The 24,149-nt window shown below is 55.6% G+C and overlaps 1 protein-coding gene across 1 annotated transcript in view; it reads right to left on the bottom strand.

Annotated features, from left to right (window-relative positions):
• The window catches only part of LOC133358286 (electroneutral sodium bicarbonate exchanger 1-like), a 48,266-nt gene that overhangs the window by 15,970 nt on the left and 8,147 nt on the right, over positions 1 to 24,149 (bottom strand). The window contains exons 3-14 of the mRNA XM_061576523.1: positions 21,695 to 21,866; positions 21,132 to 21,291; positions 19,285 to 19,445; positions 14,395 to 14,616; positions 13,607 to 13,695; positions 12,347 to 12,504; positions 11,138 to 11,228; positions 10,428 to 10,574; positions 5,785 to 5,885; positions 3,738 to 3,912; positions 1,867 to 2,000; positions 241 to 486 (exon numbers count right to left, since the gene is read on the bottom strand). Of these exons, the coding sequence (XP_061432507.1) occupies positions 241 to 486; positions 1,867 to 2,000; positions 3,738 to 3,912; positions 5,785 to 5,885; positions 10,428 to 10,574; positions 11,138 to 11,228; positions 12,347 to 12,504; positions 13,607 to 13,695; positions 14,395 to 14,616; positions 19,285 to 19,445; positions 21,132 to 21,291; positions 21,695 to 21,866 (1,856 nt within the window). The remainder of the gene's footprint in view (positions 1 to 240; positions 487 to 1,866; positions 2,001 to 3,737; positions 3,913 to 5,784; positions 5,886 to 10,427; positions 10,575 to 11,137; positions 11,229 to 12,346; positions 12,505 to 13,606; positions 13,696 to 14,394; positions 14,617 to 19,284; positions 19,446 to 21,131; positions 21,292 to 21,694; positions 21,867 to 24,149) is intronic.

Here is a 24,149-nt window from a genome sequence, read left to right on the forward strand (position 1 = left end):
AATCGCTACACCCGGAATTCGCCACTAAGTGATGGTGACGTCGGCACACTTTGAGGTCACGTGAAGTGTCGAAGGCTCGTTGACGGTAGTCACCGAGACAGACCCTGCAGGTGCCATGGGGTTGACCGACTGAGATGGCTAGCAGATTCACACCAGCTGTGCCCCCCCCCCCCCCCCCGCTACTCACGCGCACGCACAGAGACGACGAGGAAGAGCGTGCGTGCGTCGGCCACCACTCACGAGTAGTGCGTGAGCCGCTGCAGGTCCACGCGGGGGTTCACGGGGTACTCCTCGCCCAGGCGTACGAGCTTCTCCAGCGCCTCGTAGATGAAGATGACGCAGATGAGCGCGGCGAAGGCCTCCTCGGTGAAGCGCGTGATGTAGCGCACGAGCGAGCTCGCGTCCGTGGCCACGAGAAGCAGGCAGAGGAACGCCGTCCACAGGCCGATGCACGCGCGCAGCGACAGGTACGACCAGCCGTGTGCCCTACACGCACGGGGGGGGGGGGGGCGACAGGTACGACCAGCCGTGTGCCCTACACGCACGGGGGACGGAGCGACAGGAATGACCAGCCGTGTGCCCTACACGCACCGGGGGGGGGGGGGGCGACAGGTACGACCAGCCGTGTGCCCTACACGCACGGGGGGGGGGGGCGACAGGTACGACCAGCCGTGTGCCCTACACGCACCGGGGGGGGGGGGGGGGAGCGAGGGGTGCGGAGGGCACACGTGGAGACGCAGGAGATGCACACCCCCCTGGTCAAGGGTGCCGCGGTCACTAGGAGATGTTAACTTCCTCGCCCGGAGGTCGTCGGTTCGATCCCAACCCTGACGCCTGTTGTACATTTGGAGTTCGCGTGTGCTGTCTCTCTCTCCGCGGTTGTGTGGAGTCTTCTCCGGTTTTTCCCCTCTTTGTTTAGAATCAACGTCACGCGTTTAGAGTGTTTGGCCGCTATACATTTTTCCGCGTCATAAGCCACTTCATTGAGCTGTCATTTGTGATAGCCAGGTCGTTTCTGAAAATAGATACATAGCTCAGTGGGCCTTAGATGGTAAAATAAAACATTGTTAATATTCTTTGGGTCTTTCGGTAAAGTCACGCAGATAGATTAAAAAAAGAAACAAGCTTGTGTTGCGATCGAAACATCGTAGTTTTTGGTTATTTTCTTTGAACCTATCTACGTGACTTTACCGAAAGATCCAAAGAATATGAATTCCTGCAGTCTCGAACGTTTTAAGTCAAGATAAAACATTGTTTAGTTTTAGTAGTTTAGCAGTTTAAGGTGCAAAGCTCCGGACTTTCCTGGTTTTTCCTCCGTCCATGACCCCTCTCTCTCTCTGCCCCATGCAACCACCCCCCGCCGCCGCGAGAATCCACATTATGGTGCGGTATGGTACGTTGCATCACCACCATCACCACCACCATCATCATCAACAACATCAGGAGAGAGGTATGAGCAAAGTATCATCTTCACCTCTGCTTCCTCCTCCATCACCACCTACTCGATCTCTACTCTGACCTTTAACATCACCATCTCACCTATACTGACCACCATCTCAACTCTGACATGGACGTGATAAATTGTCACCGTCTCCACCCTCACCTCCATCTTCACCCTGAACATCGTCTCCTCCACAGCCTCTTCAAGCTGGTGACGATGGTGGTGGTGGTGGAGATGGTGGTGGTGGTGATGATGATGGTGGAGGTGGTTATGGTAATGATGGTGATTATAATGGTGTTGATGATGGTGGTGGTCATGATGGTGGTGATGATGATGGTGGTGGTCATGATGGTGGTGATGATGGTGGTGGTGTTGATGATGGTGGTAGTGGTGGTGACGGTGGCATTCATTATTGAGCGACTCACTTGCAGAATCCGAAGAGGATTTTTTCAAAGACGAGTACTGGGCCTGTGCTGCCCAGGATAGTGAGAGGCTGCCCCGCGAATATGGAGAAGGCCAGGCCGGTCATGGAGGCTCCCAGGAGAGATTCCATGGCACTCTAAAAAGACAAAGACCAAGATCCCCCACCGGGAATGGTTAACAGACTGCCAATGCTCTCACTCCTCTCGCTTTCTTTAGAACTGCAGCTTGTTGTTGTGTTCAGTTTGTGGTCCTTCCCCCGCACCTCCGACGAGCACGGTTGGCTATGTACGGCGCGAAAGAAGTTCAACGCACACATACAGCTCAACATAAGAACCTTATGGCGGGACCTCGGGGTCCCATAAGCCCCCGGCTCTCGCGTAAACATTATATTATAATGTAAACAAAAACTTCGCTTTTTTCACCAATGGGTTTGAATGATGGTGGCAAGTGTTGTATTTTTAAACTATGCATAATAAAACTGAAAACTACTTAGCTGGAGTACCTCTATTTAAATACACTATTTAAAAATAATTTACACCCCTCTGTCAATCATCGTGTTTCTCTGTGTGGATATGTGAACACACTTTGTAAACAGTACATAAAATAGTACGCATCTTCAATGCGCTGCTTATATTGTAACAAGCGTTTATACCAATGTTACTCTACAGATGCATACGGACAAGATAAGTATTATCAAACAGGAGGAATTAACGGTGCAACGCATCTCATCTGTTAAATATCTGAAGGTAATAGGATTGTCATCGATTGATCCTGCCTGTAGACATTGGTAGGTCACAAATAATCATGAAGATTAGAGAGCAGATTCACTGTATTGTGCAAACCGTGATGACAAATTAAGGACTTAAATATTCTTAGGTTTTTCGGTTAAGTCACGTAAGTAAAACATCAAAATAAAAATAAAATAAAAATAATAAAAATAATAATTGTGATTTTTATTATTTTTATTATTTTTATTTTATTTTTATTTTATTTTGATGTTTTACTTACGTGACTTAACCGAAAAACCTAAGAATATGAATCTTTGCAGTCACGAAAGCTTCAAATCTAGAATTAAGGACTTAAATCGTGTAGGCAGTTTGAGCAGCTTTGGATAAGACTTATGATCCTGCTCATAGCCGAGCATGGAGCGCATTCGCTTGTTCAGCTCTTCTGCGCATTCGTCCTCGCTGCTGCTGCGCTTGGACATGACATGACAATGACAACAGAACTATCCGCGCCACGCGGGTCGCGGCGTTTTCGTGCGCGGTGGGACGGAGTCGCCAAAAATAAATTAATTATTAATCTCACTTCCATTTATCCCGCCATAAGGTTCGTATATACAACATACACACAACATCCATAACACAGGTTTTTTGGGTTCGATAGCGTAAATATATAAATGTGTCGTTAAACCCGCCACCACCTGCCAATTAGTAAGGTTTGTCACATAAACAGAATATGGCAATTACTAGCAGAGCACCGGTGTTGTGTTGGAGAGTAAATCCACAACATTTACAAAGTACGACGTTTCGTCAGGAATGACAACAAACTAAATCCTCCTGTTTCGTTCTATAAATAGAGGGATAGATGTGATGGCCAACTTGTGAGTCCTTCGCATGGGAAGGTCAAAGGGGGCCGGGGTGGATTCATGAATGCATATATACACACAACGTACATACAACATTCGTACAACATACATGAACGGGAAAAAGTGACGAAGCCTCACTGCGTGTCCGGACAGACGTGGCGCCGTGACTGCCTGGCCCCGGGGGGTGGGGGGGGGGGGTCGTGGGGTGGGGGTCACGGGGTGTTGGGGGGGGGGTCATGACCTCGTGGTGCCACCGTGCACCACTGCGGTGTGCGTGCGACTCACGATGGAGCCGTCGGTGGCCTCTCCCAGCAGGCCGCCGAAGGTGATGACGGGCGACATGCAGGCGCAGTAGAGGAAGAGGAACGAGGCGACGCACTGCAGGCTCGTGCCGTCGCGCACGTCGCTCCAGTACCACGGCGCCTTCCGCCGCACGTCCCCGACGAGCCCCCCAAAGAGCCTGGCAGGAACGAGAGCCGCTCACGCCGCTCGCGCCGCTCACGCCGCTCCACGGGGCCCAACAGAAGCCAGGAGATGTTAACTACCTCGCCTGGTTTACTAAAAACTAATGAAAACAATTTTTTATTTGACCAGGTGATGGCCCTCTGGGCTCTGTAGCTATTTTTCAGAAGCGACCTGGCCATCACTAATGATAACTCGACCAATTGGATTCTCATCGTCATCATCATGTCGAAATTTATAGAAGTAGCCAATTACTCAAAACGCGTGATGTTGATTCTAAATGTGTGGGGGGGGGGGGGGGGACTGCAGGACCTGGAGAAAAACACGACCACGAGGAGAACATGCAAACTGTAAATATACAGGTGTCAGGGTTGGGATCAAACCCACGACCTCCTGTATACCAGACGACGGAGTTAACATCTCGCGCCCTGACGCCTGCTGTAAATTTGGAGTTTGCGTATCTCTCTCTCTGTGGTCATGTGGATTTTCCTCCGTGCCCTCCGGGGTTCCCCCTCTACATTTAGAACCAGCGTCACGGGTTTCGAGTGTTTGGCTACTGCTATACATCTCCACGTAGTGATGATGATAAGCCACGTGGTCGTGTTATCATTATGGCCAGGTCGCTTCTAAAAATAGCTACACAGCAGGTCAGCGGGGCCTTACACCTGCACAAATAAAACATTGTGTTTATAGCCTCGTGGTAGTTTAGCTCCGGCCTCGTTGCCGCACTTGCGTTTTACTTCGCGGAACCGTTGGGGGTTTTTTACACGTTTTTATTTAACTCACTCCGTCTGTTGTATCCTCAACTCTGTCTGTTGTCGTATCCTCAAATCTTGTGACTCAATTTTAACCCACTTCCCAATGTCGTATCGACTGAAAACTTGGAATACGCATGTCATACTGATGACAATTCTGTATTGTATAATAAAAAAAGAAAATTTAAGCAATATTTTTTTATATGTTATGTTTCGGCTTGGGTCTAATTGTCCACGCTCAACTCACGTTGGCTGTAAATCACCACGGTCCCTTACGTTATGGCAAGCCTCGGGGACACTTCCTGGAGTCGTAGAGTTCTGCTATTACTTGTACGGTACATTTCATTAAAGCGTGTTTAAAAAAAAAATATTTTTAAACATTACTTATTTTGTCCCGTCTACTTTCGCTCACGGGGTTTGTCTGCGACCGTGCTGTCAAGGCCGTGAGGTTAACTCCCACAAGGCAGTGCGCTGCCCTATCTCTCTCTCACTCTGCGCGTGTTGAAGAACGGCCCGCGGAAATGGACGTGTCAGAACTGCTTCTTGAGATCCCGTCAAGTAGCAATTTCCCGCACGCCCCGCTATAGACAACAACCAATGTTATAATTGGTTTTTTACCCTTCTATCTGGCAACAAAACTGACACCTTTTTTACAAGGAGTCATGTTTGCATAGACCACAATACCTGCAGTCATAATGCAAAAAAAAACATAACTCTGATAATGTGCACTGTCCTTGAAGTTGATTGGTCCACACCCGAGACAGCTTTCCTTAGAGCCTAGTCTCACATGGGTTGGACCATATGACGCCAAATGTTGGGTTAGATCGTGATCTAACCCAACAAACTTTCTGTTGAATTATGTTGTTGTTGTCTGATTGTATTACTCTGTCATTATTATGATTATTATTGTAATTCGCTTTTATCATAGTTCTTCATTTAATTGCAATTTCGAGTGTAATCCTTGATATTGTTATCATCGGCTTTCTATGCCGCTTAATCCATACTTGTGAGCGTAGCTTTATGTTTACGTGCAGTGCTTTGAGATAACTTCAACATGAAGGGCGCTTCATAAAATAGAGGTTATGGTTGTTAAGTATTATAATAATTGTTATTACCTGCCCGTGCGCTGGAGCTCAGGTCCCAGGCTGTGCTCGGGAGCTTTGGGCTCCACCCCGACTCCGGTTCCATTGGTCACCGGCGAAGTTTTCCGTTTCTCCTGTCCCATTCACCCGGGAGCAGTGAGAGACGTGGAACATAGACCTCCGTTCACGCGCAGCGCGCTCACCCTGCCTGCCGGCATCGGGGCTTTACGTTCCACTGAACAAATCGAGCAATCAGACGAGTCATCAAAACCAACTCGGCACCAACATGCCAAAGTAGGGCCAAAGTTCCACGCTTACTGGGAACCAACCAATGACACGGATGAAATCTAACCGACCGGTAACAATCATCAAAGAACTCCATAAGTCGAAACATCAATCATTCCATCCAATCGGAAATTAACCTATCTGTTTACCTGTAAAATAGTCCAATCAATCACTCAGCCAATGCCTCAATCACTCCATCAGATACATTAATCAATCCATTCATCAATCCATCAACCAATAAATCCGTCATTCAATGGCAGCCGCCCCCCCACTCCCATATCCTGCCTCCCGAAGGGGGGAAACCCCCAACAAGGCGCCTCCCGTCTCTGTCCCAGGCATCTTCTGCCACGGGGGCTGCCCTTGGCCTCATTGGTGCTGACCCTGGGGCTCGCCGTTGGTGGTGTTGTGGTCATTATTGTTGACGCTGTTGTCATTGTTGTTGTTGTGGCCGTTATTGTTGTTGTCGTTGTCATTGTCTTTGTTGTCGTTGTTGGTGCTGGGCCCACGTTGCTTGGTCCCGGGCCATGCTGCTTTACCCTCCTCTCTACCCTCGCGCGTCTCCAGGGCCCTAACCTCAACCCCCAGGTCCCTGACCTCCACCCCCAGGTCCTTGACCTCCACCCCCAGGTCCCTGACCTCCACCCCCAGGGCCCTGACCTCCATCCCCAGGTCCCTGACCCCCAGGTCCCTGACCTCCACCCCCAGGTCCTTGACCTCCACCCCAGGGCCTTGACCTCCACCCCCAGGTCCCTGACCTCCACCCCCAGGTCCCTGACCTCCACTCCCAGGTCCCTGACCTCCACCCCCAGGGCCCTGACCTCCACCCCCAGAACCCTGACCTCCACTCCCAGGTCCCTGACCTCCACCCCCAGGTCCCTGACCTCCACTCCCAGGTCCCTGACCTCCACCCCCAGGACCCTGACCTCCACTCCCAGGTCCCTGACCTCCACCCCCAGGACCCTGACCTCCACCCCCAGGTCCCTGACCTCCACTCCCAGGTCCCTGACCTCCACCCCCAGGACCCTGACCTCCACCCCCAGGTCCCTGACCTCCACTCCCAGGTCCCTGACCTCCACTCCCAGGTCCCTGACCTCCACCCCCAGGTCCCTGACCTCCACCCCCAGGTCCCTGACCTCCACCGCCAGGACCCTGACCTCCACCCCCAGGTCCCTGACCTCCACCCCCAGGTCCCTGACCTCCACACCCAGGTCCCTGACCTCCACCCCCAGGTCCCTGACCTCCACCTCCAGGACCCTGACCTCCACCCCCAGGTCCCTGACCTCCACTCCCAGGTCCCTGACCTCCACCTCCAGGACCCTGACCTCCACCCCCAGGTCCCTGACCTCCACTCCCAGGACCCTGACCTCCACCCCCAGGTCCCTGACCTCCACCCCCAGGACCTTGACCTCCACTCCCAGGTCCCTGACCTCCACCCCCAGGACCCTGACCTCCACCCCCAGGGCCCTGACCTCCACCTCCAGGACCCTGACCTCCACTCCCAGGTCCCTGACCTCCACTCCCAGGTCCCTGACCTCCACCCCCAGGTCCCTGACCTCCACCCCCAGGTCCCTGACCTCCACCCCCAGGTCCCTGACCTCCACTCCCAGGTCCCTGACCTCCACCCCCAGGTCCCTGACCTCCACCCCCAGGTCCCTGACCTCCACCCCCAGGACCCTGACCTCCACCCCCAGGGCCCTGACCTCCACCTCCAGGACCCTGACCTCCACTCCCAGGTCCCTGACCTCCACTCCCAGGTCCCTGACCTCCACCCCCAGGTCCCTGACCTCCACCCCCAGGTCCCTGACCTCCACCCCCAGGTCCCTGACCTCCACTCCCAGGTCCCTGACCTCCACCCCCAGGTCCCTGACCTCCACCCCCAGGTCCCTGACCTCCACCCCAGGACCCTGACCTCCACTCCCAGGTCCCTGACCTCCACCCCCAGGTCCCTGACCTCCACCCCCAGGTCCCTGACCTCCACCCCCAGGTCCCTGACCTCCACCCCCAGGTCCCTGACCTCCACCCCCAGGTCCCTGACCTCCACCCCCAGGTCCCTGACCTCCACTCCCAGGTCCCTGACCTCCACCCCCAGGTCCCTGACCTCCACCCCCAGGTCCCTGACCTCCACCCCCAGGTCCCTGACCTCCACCCCCAGGGCCCTGACCTCCACCTCCAGGACCCTGACCTCCACTCCCAGGTCCCTGACCTCCACTCCCAGGACCCTGACCTCCACCCCCAGGGCCCTGACCTCCACCTCCAGGTCCCTGACCTCCACCCCAGGTCCCTGACCTCCACTCCCAGGTCCCTGACCTCCACCCCCAGGACCCTGACCTCCACTCCCAGGTCCCTGACCTCCACCCCCAGGACCCTGACCTCCACCCCCAGGGCCCTGACCTCCACCTCCAGGACCCTGACCTCCACTCCCAGGTCCCTGACCTCCACTCCCAGGACCCTGACCTCCACTCCCAGGTCCCTGACCTCCACCCCCAGGTCCCTGACCTCCACCCCCAGGACCCTGACCTCCACTCTTAGGTCCCTGACCTCCACCCCCAGGACCCTGACCTCCACCCCCAGGGCCCTGACCTCCACCTCCAGGACCCTGACCTCCACTCCCAGGTCCCTGACCTCCACTCCCAGGTCCCTGACCTCCACCCCCAGGTCCCTGACCTCCACTCCCAGGTCCCTGACCTCCACCCCCAGGTCCCTGACCTCCACCCCCAGGGCCCTGACCTCCACCCCCAGGTCCCTGACCTCCACCCCCAGGTCCCTGACCTCCACTCCCAGGTCCCTGACCTCCACTCCCAGGTCCCTGCCCTCCACCCCCAGGTCCCTGACCTCCACTCCCAGGTCCCTGACCTCCACCCCCAGGACCCTGACCTCCACCCCCAGGACCCTGACCTCCACCCCCAGGTCCCTGACCTCCACCCCCAGGTCCCTGACCTCCACCCCCAGGACCCTGACCTCCACCCCCAGGACCCTGACCTCCACTCCCAGGTCCCTGACCTCCACCCCCAGGACCCTGACCTCCACCCCCAGGTCCCTGACCTCCACTCCCAGGACCCTGACCTCCACCCCCAGGTCCCTGACCTCCACCCCCAGGTCCCTGACCTCCACCCCCAGGTCCCTGACCTCCACCCCCAGGACCCTGACCTCCACCCCCAGGTCCCTGACCTCCACCCCCAGGACCCTGACCTCCACCCCCAGGTCCCTGACCTCCACTCCCAGGTCCCTGACCTCCACCCCCAGGGCCCTGACCTCCACTCCCAGGTCCCTGACCTCCACCCCCAGGTCCCTGACCTCCACCCCCAGGGCCGGCGCTAGGGGGCCACTGAGGTGGGCCCTGCACCACCCAGTGTCCCTGTGTTCCCCCTCCCTCCCAGCAGGATCTCACTGACATGGTGCCCCCCACAATTAATCTCTGCAGGCCCCCAGTATCCCACCACCCATCTTACTCGAATGTAATGAGAGCATTGCTCTTTTTTCATTTATATTATTCGAAGTCGTTGTTGTGCCATTTGTTGTTTATGACTGTTGTGGTTGTTATGGTTGTTGTCGTTGCTGTTGTGGCGGCGGTTGCTGTGGATGTCGTGGTTGCGGGCTGTTGTGTGTTTGTTGTTTATTGCTCTTTTGATTGTGTTTCTTGTTGCTTCTTGTTGTGTTGTTGTTGTCGGCACAGTAGGGGGTACAGCTGGTGCAACTGCCATCATCTCAGTCAATTAACCCATGGTAACCTGGCTCTCTCCTGTGTGACCTCCTGCCAGCAGCGAGCCTTCGACATTTCACGTGGCCTCAAAGTGCACCGTGGAAATGTCACTGCTGCTTATTGGTGAATCGCGGCTGTATTGGTTGTTATTGATGTTGCTGTTGTGGCGGTGGTTTATGTGGATGTCGTGGTCGCGGGATATTGTTGTTTGTTGTTTATTGCTCTGGAAGTTGTGTTTGTTGTCACGCTCCCTTGCCCACACTGCAAGGGACCGGCCTCTTCAGCCATTTGAAGATCCACAAACAGGATCCGCCAAAAGGACAATCCACAAACTTGCATACCTGTCAACCCCTTATCAGTGCCCACCTTATTACAGACCAATTAAGATCTTCGTGGTCACCGCGTGCCCTTATAAATCTCAACGTTCATCGTACAAAGTGCCATCACAAATGAGAAACACAAACAAACAGACATTTATTTTTGCCCGTATTGAAACGGCCGTATGCCTTATGGACCTAAAAACTACATTTCCCTGTAGAAGAATACGGGGTGAACCATATGGCTTGACAACTATGTGCTCGACCCCGAGTGATCGCCGGTGATGACGATGTTGTTGTCGCGTCGTGGTGAATGGTGGCTGCACTGCTATCGGTGTTGCTTCTTGTTGTTGATGACGATGCCGTGTGCTCACCTGCGATGGCAGGTGTTTGGGGGGCTCGATGCGGATGGACGGGTCCCACTCGCCGGGGGGCAGCACCAGCACCTGCTCCATGAACTCGTCGATCCCGAGCAGCAGCTCGTGCCGCCCCTGCGCCCTGTAGGCCACAGCGTGGAACACCTGGAGGGGGGGGGGGGGGCAGGTGAAGCTGAGGCGTGATAGGGACCAGTTGAGGTGTGATTCAGACAACGCTCGGACATGTGACACCTGTCTGAGACCAGGTGATGAGCCCAAGTAATGAGGACCTGCCTGAGATCCGGAGGCGGAGATGTCACCACGATGCTTGTGCCAGGCTAGGTGCACTTTGAGGCCAACGTGTGTAAATGTGGAAGGCTTGCTGCTGGCAGGCGGTCACGGGACAGATCCGGGTGTTGTCGGTCGCCATCGTCATTGTCGTCATCATCATCGCCACATCCATCGCCGTCGTCATATCACGACGCAGAACCGCGTGTTCCTCGCCTCCCCGATAATGTCCAGCGAGTTTATCGAGCAAAACTTGATGAGTGAGGGGTCGTGTTGCGGCAGCGTTGTCGTCAACGAAGTGTACGACGTGGCGGAACACTCCTCCTCCTTCTCCTCCTCACACCCCTCCTCCTGTGTGCGTGTGTGGTGCGTGCGTGGTGCGTGCGAGGTGCGTGCGTGGTGCGTGCGAGGTGTGCAAGGTACGGGAGTGGTGGCCCCACCTCGTCCGACAGGAGCGTGGCGATGGAGCGACCGATCTCACGGTAAGGACGGCCGCCTCGTACCGGCGGGCCCAGCAACAGGAACAAAAATCTACGCATGCGCACGCACGAGCAACGATTCGTGCGGTTGGCTGCATATGGTGTGAGAGAAGTTCGGCGTACAATCTGTTCTCCTATAACGCGGTAGATGCGTTCATGAAGAGCACCGCGTTATAATAAATAATATATAGTATAGGGGTAGAGGACAGTCCGCGAGAATGAGTGAGATGCGTAACGCAGGCTGAACAAATACTACTGTGCGTGGGTAGCATCTAGAAGCATCCAGCAGCATCCCGCCTTGTGTGATGATGCTACGCCGAGGCAGCCAGACAATTGCTTATTCGCGTGACGTAGTTCCGCTTGTTCGATCGCGTTACATCCAATTGGCATCAGAATTATAAACAAATATGTTCCCTAATACATTCACCGCTTTATATCCAATTCGTGTTGTGAAAACAACACACGGCACTATAGGAGAACAGACTCTACATACATTCGTACAACGCACACGGACATGAGCATGAACGTGCTTGTAAAGACAAAGATCCTCCCCTCCTTGTATAGCCTTAACAGACTATTGGGGCAAGTGCTGCTAGCGAGCACCTGTGAAGGCCGGCACGGCAATATGCCCGGCGCCTTTGTCTCCCTAGTGGTGACTTTTACACAACGCACTAGATACTCATTTGAGGCCAAGTCGACCTCGGGGAGGCCCAGGACCACTTTAAATAATCGTCACTGGTGTTGGTGGCCGTGAGCAGAGATCGAATTTGGGCGCCAGGTTCGTAGCGCGGACTCGGGGAACATGGGGACTCGGAGACACAGGGAACATGGGGGACACGGGGACACAAGGGATTCATCTTCAAGGGAAGACACAAGGGATGCGGGGGATGTGGGGACACAGGAGATGTGGGGGATGTGGGGACACAGGGGATGCGGGGGACACAGGGACACAGGCGATGCGGGGGACACAGGGACATGGGGTAGTTGGGGACACGGGGGATGTGGGGACACAGGAGATGCGGAGGACACAGGGACATGGGGTAGTTGGGGAAACGGGGGACACGGGGGATGTGGGGACACGGGGGATGTGGGGACACAGGAGATGCGGGGGACACAGGGACATGGGGGACGCGGAGACCATTGGGCCACAATCGCCGGTGGGACTCGTACCGCGTGGGCAGCGGCACCTCAGTGAGACCGGGGATGAGGGCGGCCCGGGAGAGGCGCACGAAGGCCACGAGGGGGCTTGCCAGGGCGTCCACCTCGCCCACCATCACGTTGGCTGCCTCCGCCCCCGGTGGGATCTTCCGCAGGAAGCTGAGATCCACCTGGCAGTCGGCGAAGGGAGGTGAAGAAAATAAAAGAGGTTTAATATCGCAAGCGCTCCACGCGCGTCATTGGCCGCAACCTGCTCAGGGCTGAGGTCGCCAGGCTGGGTCACCACTGCCTGGGGCATCTGGTCAGCTGCAGGCCCCAGGAAGAGCCTGGTGGCTACAACTATTCACAGAGCTATGAATCTCTTGTTGACAAGCGACTTGGCTATCACAAATGAAAGGAGCTCAACACAGTGGCTTTTCATCGTGCGAAAATGTATAGTAGCAGCCACATTTTTAAATAAACACGTTATGTTGATTCTAAATGTGGAGGGAAAAATCGGAGGACCTGGAGAAAAATCCACGCAACCGCGGGAAGAGAGACACACAAAACTCCAAATATACAGCATGCGACAGGGTTGAGATCGAAACCACGACCTCCTGTATACCAGGCGAGGTAATTGATATCTCATCACCGCGGCCGCCCAATCGGATGTGCAGCAATGTGTTATGTTGAACTTCTTTTGCACCGTATGTAGCCAACCGTGCTAATCGGAGGAAAACAAACACAACACAAAAAGCAGTTCTTAAGTATTTAGTTTTCAATTGAGATTTTAAAGTGCATAGCTCCAGTGACTTCCTAATATTTAAAGGAAGAGCATTGCAGACGGCCGCAGAGGCACATCTCAAAGCGTGTGATGCGGTGACCATCTCTCTTCGATCGCCAGACAAAAGCCGCTGCTGCGAGGATGGACTGGAGTTCGCTTGATGATGGTTTATTACTCCATGACGAGATCAGCTAAATAATTGTGGTTCATTTGTGGCAAGTGCTTGTGTGTGTAATGAGTGCAACCTCATGACGCATCCGTTCGGCAACCAGAAACCAATGCAGCTCGGTGAGCGCTCTTACAGTGTCTCGGCGGCCTCCCGGCATGGTCATCAAGCTGCCGTTTGTCTGCGGAGACATTCGTAACAAGAGTACGCCCCTCGGCGGCCCTACGTCCGCATCATCGCAGGGTCTCTCGAGAGACGGCGGAGAAGGGGGTGGAGGGGGGGCTCTCGGCCCTGTGTGGTTGAGCACACGCGCGCGTGAGCTGCTCGACCCGCACGCGCGCACCTTGCTGAAGTCCACGTTCGAGTTCTCTCTGCTCACGCCGCTCCGCGTCTCCCCATCCACGAGGGGCGACGTCAGCAGCGCCGCGTGTCCTGCTCACGAGAACGTGCGGCGGGAGATGAAACGCAGCCGGCGGGCACGATGCCACCGGTGACCCAGTCTCAGACCCCGCCCGTGACTCGGTCTTGGAACCCGCACGTGACCCGGTCTCTACCCCGCCCTTGACCCGGTCTCGGCCCCGTACGTGACCCGGTCTGTGACCCCGTACGTGACCCGGTCTCTGACCCCGTCCTTGACGCAGTCTCAGACCCCGTCCTTGACCCGGTCTCTGACCCCGCCAGTGACCTGGTCTCTGACTCCGTCCTTGACCCGGTCTCAAAAATTATCACGCTTGTACCGCGAGTGTAAGAATCGATTTTAATAATTAATAATCATTAAATTTACATTGTGGCTTTCGTCCAGGATCTCAAAGCACTGTACCAGACACAATAGCAGCAGCAAATACTCAACGTAAAAACAACTCGTGATTATGATGATGACTGTGATTTTGGATGGTAATGATGATAACAATGACGATAATGATGATGATGACAATGAAAATCATAAGAAAAATTAAGCTTATGATGATGAAGATATTGATAATCATGACAATGATGATACGGACCATAATAATGATGATGACAATGATGAAGATAATGATTATTATGGTGATGAAGATAACATTGAAGCTGATGATGACGACGACGGCGGCGAGTCGCCCTGCTGACCCCCCTCACGACGACGAGTCCCACCGCTGCGGTCGAGGAACTGGCTCTCCGAGTACTTCTTGCCGATGTCCGCGATGGAGCGCACAATGGGGATCCTGCTGCTCAGCCTCTTCTCGCTCTGGTGCCGCGGCGGCCTGAGGAGGATGCCGAGGAGCCGCTCCCGAAGCGCCTTGTCGCCCGCCACGCACCCCACCCCAACCACCCCCTCCACCGCCGCCGCCGCCGCCGGGTCGCCCAGTATCGCCCCTGTGGGGTCACGGACACGCAAACGGCGAGGCCTCGTCGTGACGCCGTTCGCGAGTGATTGCGACTAGGAGCCCACTAGGAACCCACTAGGAACCCACTAGGAACCCACTAGGAGCCCACTAGGAACCCACTAGGAGCCCACTAGGAGCCCACTAGGAACCCACTAGGAGCCCACTAGGAACCCACTAGGAGCCCACTAGGAGCCCACTAGGAACCCACTAGGAACCCACTAGGAGCCCACTAGGAACCCACTAGGAGCCCACTAGGAGCCCACTAGGAGCCCACTAGGAGCCCACTAGGAACCCACTAGGAACCCACTAGGAACCCACTAGGAGCCCACTAGGAACCCACTAGGAGCCCACTAGGAACCCACTAGGAACCCACTAGGAGCCCACTAGGAACCCACTAGGAGCCCACTAGGAACCCACTAGGAGCCCACTAGGAACCCACTAGGAGCCTACTATGAGCCCAATAGGAACCCACTAGGAACCCACTAGGAGCCCACTAGGAGCCCACTAGGAGCCCACTAGGAACTCACTAGGAGCCTACTAGGAGCCCAATAGGAACCCACTAGGAGCCCACTAGGAACCCACTAGGAGCCCACTAGGAGCCCACTAGGAACCCACTAGGAGCCCACTAGGAACCCACTAGGAGCCCACTAGGAGCCCACTAGGAGCCCACTAGGAGCCCACTAGGAATCCACTAGGAACCCACTAGGAACCCACTAGGAGCCCACTAGGAACCCACTAGGAGCCCACTAGGAGCCCACTAGGAGCCCACTAGGAGCCCACTAGGAACCCACTAGGAGCCTACTAGGAGCCCAATAGGAACCCACTAGGTGCCCACTAGGAACCCACTAGGAGCCCACTAGGAACCCACTAGGAACCCACTAGGAGCCCACTAGGAACCCACTAGGAACCCACTAGGAGCCCACTAGGAACCCACTAGGAGCCCACTAGGAGCCCACTAGGAGCCCACTAGGAACCCACTAGGAGCCTACTAGGAGCCCAATAGGAACCCACTAGGAGCCCACTAGGAACCCACTAGGAGCCCACTAGGAGCCCACTAGGAACCCACTAGGAGCCCACTAGGAACCCACTAGGAACCCACTAGGAGCCCACTAGGAACCCACTAGGAGCCCACTAGGAGCCCACTAGGAGCCCACTAGGAGCCCACTAGGAACCCACTAGGAGCCCACTAGGAACCCACTAGGAGCCCACTAGGAGCCCACTAGGAACCCACTAGGAGCCCACTAGGAGCCCACTAGGAACCCACTAGGAACCCACTAGGAGCCCACTAGGAACCCACTAGGAGACCACTAGGAGCCCACTAGGAGCCCACTAGGAGCCCACTAGGAACCCACTAGGAGCCTACTAGGAGCCCAATAGGAACCCACTAGGAGCCCACTAGGAACCCACTAGGAGCCCACTAGGAGCCCACTAGGAACCCACTAGGAGCCCACTAGGAACCCACTAGGAGCCCACTAGGAGCCCACTAGGAACCCACTAGGAGCCCACTAGGAACCCACTAGGAGCCCACTAGGAGCCCACTAGGAACCCACTAGGAGCCCACTAGGAACCCACAAGGAGCCCACTAGGAGCCCACTAGGAACCCACTAGGAACCCACTAGGAGCCCACTAGGAACCCACTAGGAGCCCACTAGGAGCCCACTAGGAGCCCACTAGGAGCCCACTAGGAGCCCACTAGGAACCCACTAGGAGCCTACTAGGAGCCCAATAAGAACCCACTAGGAACCCACTAGGAGCCCACTAGGAGCCCACTAGGAGTCCACTAGGAATCCACTAGGAGCCCACTAGGAGTCCACTAGGAATCCACTAGGAACCCACTAGGAACCCACTAGGAGCCTACTAGGAGCCCAATTGGAACCCACTAGGAGCCCACTAGGAACCCACTAGGAGCCCACTAGGAGTCCACTAGGAATCCACTAGGAGCCCACTAGGAACCCACTAGGAGCCCACTAGGAGTCCACTAGGAATCCACTAGGAACCCACTAGGAGCCCACTAGGAGCCCACTAGGAACCCACTAGGAGCCCACTAGGAACCCACTAGGAGCCCACTAGGAGCCCACTAGGAACCCACTAGGAACCCACTAGGAACCCACTAGGAGCCCACTAGGAGCCCACTAGGAACCCACTAGGAGCCCACTAGGAACCCACTAGGAGCCTGTGAGGAGCCCACTAGGAACCCACTAGGAGCCCGCTAGGAGCCCACTAGGAACCCACTAGGAGCCCACTAGGAACCCACTAGGAGCCCACTAAGAACCCACTAGGAGCCCACTAGGAGCCCACTAGGAACCCACTAGGAGCCCGCTAGGAACCCACTAGGAACCCACTAGGAGCCCACTAGGAGCCCACTAGGAACCCACTAGGAGCCCACTAGGAGCCCACTAGGAGCCCACTAGGAGCCCACTAGGAGCCCACTAGGAACCCACTAGGAACCCACTAGGAACCCACTAGGAACCCACTAGGAGCCCACTAGGAACCCACTAGGAGCCCACTAGGAGCCCACTTGGAGCTCACTAGGAGCCCACTAGGAACCCACTAGGAGCCCACTAGGAGCCCACTAGGAATCCACTAGGAACCCACTAGGAGCCCACTAGGAACCCACTAGGAACCCACTAGGAGCCCACTAGGAGCCCACTAGGAGCCCACTTGGAGCTCACTAGGAGCCCACTAGGAACCCACTAGGAGCCCACTAGGAGCCCACTAGGAATCCACTAGGAACCCACTAGGAGCCCACTAGGAACCCACTAGGAACCCACTAGGAGCCCACTAGGAGCCCACTAGGAACCCACTAGGAGCCCACTAGGAGCCCACTAGGAACCCACTAGGAACCCACTAGGAGCCCACTAGGAACCCACTAGGAACCCACTAGGAGCCCACTAAGAACCACTAGGAACCCACTAGGAGCCCACTAAGAACCCACTAGGAACCCACTAGGAACCCACTAGGAACCCACTAGGAGCCCACTAGGAGCCCACTAGGAACCCACTAGGAGCCCACTAGGAGACCACTAGGAACCCACTAGGAACCCACTAGGAACCCACTAGGAACCCACTAGGAACCCACTAGAAGCCCACTAAGAACCCACTAGGAACCCACTAGGAACCCACTAGGAACCCACTAGGAGCCCACTAGGAGCCCACTAAGAACCCACTAGGAGCCCACTAGGAGACCACTAGGAACCCACTAGGAACCCACTAGGAGCCCACTAGGAACCCACTAGGAGCCCACTAGGAGCCCACTAGGAACCCACTAGGAGCCCACTAGGAGCTCACTAGGAACCCACTAGGAACCCACTAGGAGCCCACTAGGAGCTCACTAGGAGCCCACTAGGAACCCACTAGGAGCCCACTAGGAGCTCACTAGGAACCCACTAGGAGCCCACTTGGAGCTCACTAGGAGCCCACTAGGAACCCACTAGGAGCCCACTAGGAGCTCACTAGGAACCCACTAGGAGCCCACTAGGAGCCCACTAGGAGCTCAATAGGAACCCACTAGGAACCCACTAGGAGCCCACTAGGAACCCACTAGGAACCCACTAGGAACCCACTAGGAGCCCACTAGGAACCCACTAGGAGCCCACTAGGAACCCACTAGGAGCCCACTAGGAACCCACTAGGAGCCCACTAGGAGCCCACTAGGACCCCACTAGGAACCCACTAGGAGCCCACTAGGAGCCCACTAGGAGCCCACTAGGAACCCACTAGGAGCCCACTAGGAACCCACTCGGAGCCCACTAGGAGCCCACTAGAAGCCCACTAGGAGCCTGCTAGGAACCCACTAGGAGCCCACTAGGAACCCACTAGGAGCCTGTGAGGAGCCCACTAGGAGCCCGCTAGGAACCCACTAGGAGCCCACTAGGAGCCCACTAGGAACCCACTAGGAGCCCGCTAGGAACCCACTAGGAGCCCACTAGGAGCCCGCTAGGAACCCACTAGGAGCCCACTAGGAGCCCGCTAGGAACCCACTACGAGCCCACTAGGAGCCCACTAGGAGCCCACTAGGAGCCCGCTAGGAACCCACTAGGAGCCCACTAGGAGCCCGCTAGGAACCCACTAGGAACCCACTAGGAACCCACTAGGAGCCCACTAGGAGCCCGCTAGGAACCCACTAGGAGCCCACTAGGAGCCCACTAGGAACCCACTAGGAGCCTGCTAGGAACCCACTAGGAACCCACTAGGAGCCCACTTGGAGCCCACTAGGAGCCCACTAGGAGCCCACTAGGAGCCCACTAGGAACCCACTAGGAGCCCACTTGGAGCCCACTAGGAGCCTGTGAGGAGCCCACTAGGTACCCACTAGGAGGCCACTAGGAGCCCACTAGGAACCCACTAGGAGCCCACTAGGAACCCACTAGGAGCCCACTAGGAGCCCACTAGGAACCCACTAGGAGCCTGTTAGGAGCTTGCTCAGAGCCTGTGAGGAGCCCACTAGGAACCCACTAGGAGGCCACTAGGAGCCCACTAGGAACCCACTAGGAGCCCACTAGGAACCCACTAGGAGGCCACTAGGAGCCCACTAGGAACCCACTAGGAGCCCACTAGGAGCCCACTAGGAACCCACTAGGAGCCCACTTGGAGCCCACTAGGAGCCTGTTAGGAGCTTGCTCAGAGCCCGGCCGGACCCCGGTGGTGGCAAGCGCTCACCGGCCAGTTCTTCCATGGTGGACGCTGTCGCGTCAAGCACGACGATGCCGCGCTCCAGGCACCGGCGCAGCTCGAAGAGGCTGTGCAGTGACAGCGTCGCCACGAAGGGCTTGCTCCAGCGCTCGCCACCATCCTCCACGTCCTCTTCGAACTTCAGCCACCTACATCGCCGTCGCCATCATCACCCGTTAACAATTCGCTGTATGTTGAACTTCTTTCGCATGGTACGTAGCCAACCGTGCAAATCAAAGATGCGGGGGAAGGACAATGAACTAAACACAACAAAATGCAGTTATAAAGAATGAGTTTTCAACCTAGATGATTTAAAAGTGCACAGCTCCAGTAGCTTCCTAATACTAGTAGGAACCTCCTGGTAACACCAGCCCACAGGGGATTATTGCGTCCGTCCGTCGTGCAGGGAGGGGCTGGGTGGGGTGGGAGGGGCTCGGTGGGGAGGGGAGGGTGGGGAGGGGCTGGGTGGGGAGGGTGGGGTTGGGTGGGGAGGGGAGGAGCTGGGTGGGGAAGGTGGGGAGGGGAGGGTGGGGAGGGGCTGGGTGGGGAGGGTGGGGCTGGGTGGGGGGTGGGAGGGGTGGGGCTGGGTGGGGAGGGGCTGGTCACCCCGTGGTGCCCTTATAAAACTCAACATTTAACCTACTCACGCCGGCAGGTGCCCGCCCTCACAGTTAGCCATATTTACGGAATACACCACGCCGCCGTTGACCCTGGACATTGACCGAGCAACCCAACGTCCCTACCAGCTCCCTCCGCAGGAATGTGTCAACGGAAGGAAGAGCATCCCAGACGGCCGCAGAAGCACGTCTGAACGGGCACAGTGCAGTGACCGTCTTTGTTCGACGGCCAGCCAAAAGCCGCTGCTGCTGTGAGGATGACTGCAGTTCAGGTGATGATGGTTTACACTCCATGCTTCATTTGTGGCAAGCACTTTGGGTGCAATGAGCGCAACCTCAGTCACCCAGTCCCATCACAGCCCCCTTTCACCCAGTCCCATCACAGCCTCCTGTCACCCAGTCCCATCACAGCCTCACGTCACCCAGTCCCATCACAGCCTCTTGTCACCCAGTCCCATCACAGTCCCCTGTCACCCAGTCCCATCACAGCCTCCTGTCACCCAGTCCCATCACAGCCTCACGTCACCCAGTCCCATCACAGCCTCTTGTCACCCAGTCCCATCACAGTCCCCTGTCACCCAGTCCCATCACAGCCTCCTGTCACCCAGTCCCATCACAGCCTCCTGTCACCCAGTCCCATCACAGTCCCCTGTCACCCAGTCCCATCACAGTCCCCTGTCACCCAGTCCCATCACAGTCCCTGTCACCCAGTCCCATCACAGTCCCTGTCACCCAGTCCCATCACAGCCTCCTGTCACCCAGTCCCATCACAGTCCCTGTCACCCAGTCCCATCACAGCCTCCTGTCACCCAGTCCCATCACAGTCCCCTGTCACCCAGTCCCATCACAGTCCCCTGTCACCCAGTCCCATCACAGTCCCCTGTCACCCAGTCCCATCACAGCCTCCTGTCACCCAGTCCCATCACAGCCTCCTGTCACCCAGTCCCATCACAGTCCCCTGTCACCCAGTCCCATCACAGTCCCCTGTCACCCATTCCCATCACAGTCCCCTGTCACCCAGTCCCATCACAGTCCCTGTCACCCAGTCCCATCACAGCCTCCTGTCACCCAGTCCCATCACAGTCCCCTGTCACCCAGTCCCATCACAGTCCCCTGTCACCCAGTCCCATCACAGTCTCTTGCATCACACATCCACGATCCACGCCATGCTTCACCAGTTCCAAGGGAAGTAGTTCAACCCTCGCCTGAGTCCCCTACCTGGCGGTCTCCTGCCACTCGCCCTCGTGTCCCTCCTTACAGCTCAGCTCCAGCATCTCGATGAAGAGGTCATGATGCTGCTGCTCCTCCTCCTTCTGCTGCTCCTCATCCTCCTCATCCTCCACGCCCAGGATGAAGTGCACCCTCTGCGACGGCACATCTTCACGAAGGAAGAACGCAGCCCCACACACGACAATGCGAGGCGTGACGACGGCAGACAGAGCTGCAGTGGCTAGGAGATTTTAACTACCTCGCCTGGTATGCAGGAGGTCATTCGTGGGTTCGGTCCCGACCCTGACGAGCGCTGGAGTTTTGCGAGCCTCTCTCTGTCGCGTGGATTTTTCTCTGGCCCCTCCAGTTTTTCCCCTCCAAATTTAGAATCAACATGCATACTGTCGTTTTGCTGCCTTGTGTTACATTTTTAGTGATTTGCTTTCCTGTCGTTTTTTATTGTTTACGGTTGTAACTTTCTGGCCCGGTGCCCCTACAAAGAGCTTCATAGCTCATCGGATTCCTCCCAGAAAAAAAAGGTCCAATTCTGATTCGCTCACTCACTTACTCACCATGCGCGTTCCGCTTCTCCCGCTGTGACGACGAGGAGGTGGACGACGACGACGACGACAACGAGGGCGCGGAGGACGAGGAAGGCGCGGAGGAGGAGGGCACGGAGGAGGGCCAGGGCTTCCTCACCCACGGCCGTGCTGCTTCGTGGCCCGCGGCAGTCGGATGTCTTCCCTGCGCGCCACACAACGCGACGTGGATGCCGTGGCAAAAAAAAATGCAATCGGAGTGTCCCGGGACCAATTTATGATTACATACATTTTTATTTGTACCAGATAAGAAAGGCCCATTGAGATATTAGCTCTCTTTTTCAGAAGCGAGCCGGCCACAAATGAATGTTGAACTTCTTACGCACCATACGTAACACAATCAGAGATGGACAACAAACTGACCAGACAAAATGCCAGTGGCTTCCGCATAAATGGTAGCTCAACAAAGTGGCTTATCACGTGGACATAATCTGAACGCACGTCGATTCTAAATGTGGAGGGGAAAACCCGGAGGACCCGAAGAAAAATCCACGCGACCACGGGAAGAACATGCAAACTCCAAATATACAGCAGCAGGCGTCAGGATCGGACCCACGACCTCCTGCATAACAGGCGAGGGAGGTAACATAACACACATTGTTTGCCGCATTTCACACAGGTTTCAGGACACTTATATAACAATAATCATCATTTATTTTTAGCCACAAATTATTCAGTCGTCATGCGTGGGCGCTATCACGTGTCAGCGAATGTTCCGATTTCTTTACGGTCCGTTCAAGCGTTTGGTAAAAGCAGAGCTGCCTGAGAAGACTGTAATTTAATTTCGATGACAACTGCTTTCTCTCAAGTGAATGGCCCTTCTGGTTACGTGGCCTGGCCCAGGCAACAAACCGTTGGAGTAATCGATGCTTTGTCTTTGAAAAGCAGGTGATCAATTTTAGGCAACTGGGCATATCACGAGGCTACAAGGCACACGCGATCACTGAGGCTCTCAGTTCAAATCCAGGTTTCAGACACCCAAGATTAGCCGGGTAGTGGTGGCGGTGGTGGCCACGCTACTGCATCACGTGACTGCTGCCTGTAGCGCAGGGATGTTTGGAGGCAGCAGCGAGGGGGTTGGTGAATCACCGCACACACACACATGTTGCGAGACTCCCTTCACCTTGGGCGTCGAGGAGGAGCCGTATCCTGGCCGTGCCGGGAGACGGCGGTACAGCAGCAATGTGGACTCGGCATGTTCCGTCTGTATGAGATAGAGGATTTCCCCTTCGCACGTGCACGTGGGTTTTCTCCAGGGGCTCAGGTTTACAGTGGGCGCCACGGTGGTGGGATGTTAACTCCCTCGCCTGGTATGCAGGAGTTCGTGGGTTCGATCCCGACCCAGATGCCTGTATATTTGGAGTTTGCGTGTTCCTCTCTCTCCCCGTGGTCACGTAAATTTTTCTCCGGTTTTTTCTCTCCACATTTGGAATCAACATCACGAGTTTAAAGTATTGGCTGCTGTACATTTCCACGTGACAAGCCACTTCGTGTCCATGTCGCTTCTGAAATAGAGTTACATAGCTCAGTGGGCCTTTCCTGGTAACATTTAAAATAGGTTAGGAATAAGTTCGGTTACTCCCACGTGTAAACGCTCATTGAATTGGTCCATAACAATTTAACATATAGAGGACCCCAGAGCTGCCTCTCTGCTTTGCGTGCGGTTCCACCTCACACCTCCGAGTCGCCGTCTCCCTCTCTCTGTTTTCAACTTGCGAATATTGCAAGTTGAAGTTATCGTAGACGGTTTCTATCGAGCAGCTTCTCAATCAGGAGTGGGGGGAGCTGGTGGTCTCAGACCAGTTGCCGATTGCCTGCACAAACGTCGGATTAGATTTGCCTCTGACTTGGTTTGGCTGTTCCCAGCTGCAGGGTTGTGCAGACTAATAAGGGCCATTTATGTAATTACGGGGGGGAAAAAACTCTTTCGTAACAACGATATTAAATCTCATTGAGAATTCTGTTAAGAGGGGACTATTATTATATTGATGCTAACACGCCTCGACGAGCCTCGAGACCCTTTACCATGAGGGTCCCTAACAAGTTTATTTTTTATAGTTGGGGGCGATGTTGCTGCTTCATTGTGTAATCCCAGTCGAGTAATTTGCACAAATATCATTTTCAGCACTAGGACGTTTCGACCAATGCTAGCTCCGTCATGTGTTTGTTTCAGCAATGTTGGGGGGGCAAAGCAACAGAAAACCCGGAGGAAACGCATGCATGATGAGAGGGGGAGGGGAGGGAAATACAGACTCCAGACAGAAACCTATCCCCATTCGAGATTCGAACCCAGGCTCCGTTCTTGTCGTGAAGAGCCCCGTCGACCGCTCTGCCACTCGGCGTGTCGCTGTGCCCGCTTCTAACGCGATGTTCAAGCACTCCGTCTCCATCACCCAGCGCAATAATCGTCGCGGCCATTCACCCTTTC

The sequence above is a fragment of the Lethenteron reissneri genome, chromosome 61 (genome assembly GCF_015708825.2).
Source record: "Lethenteron reissneri isolate LAM-NWPU_2019-01 chromosome 61, ASM1570882v1, whole genome shotgun sequence".
Taxonomy (NCBI): Eukaryota; Metazoa; Chordata; class Hyperoartia; order Petromyzontiformes; family Petromyzontidae; genus Lethenteron; species Lethenteron reissneri.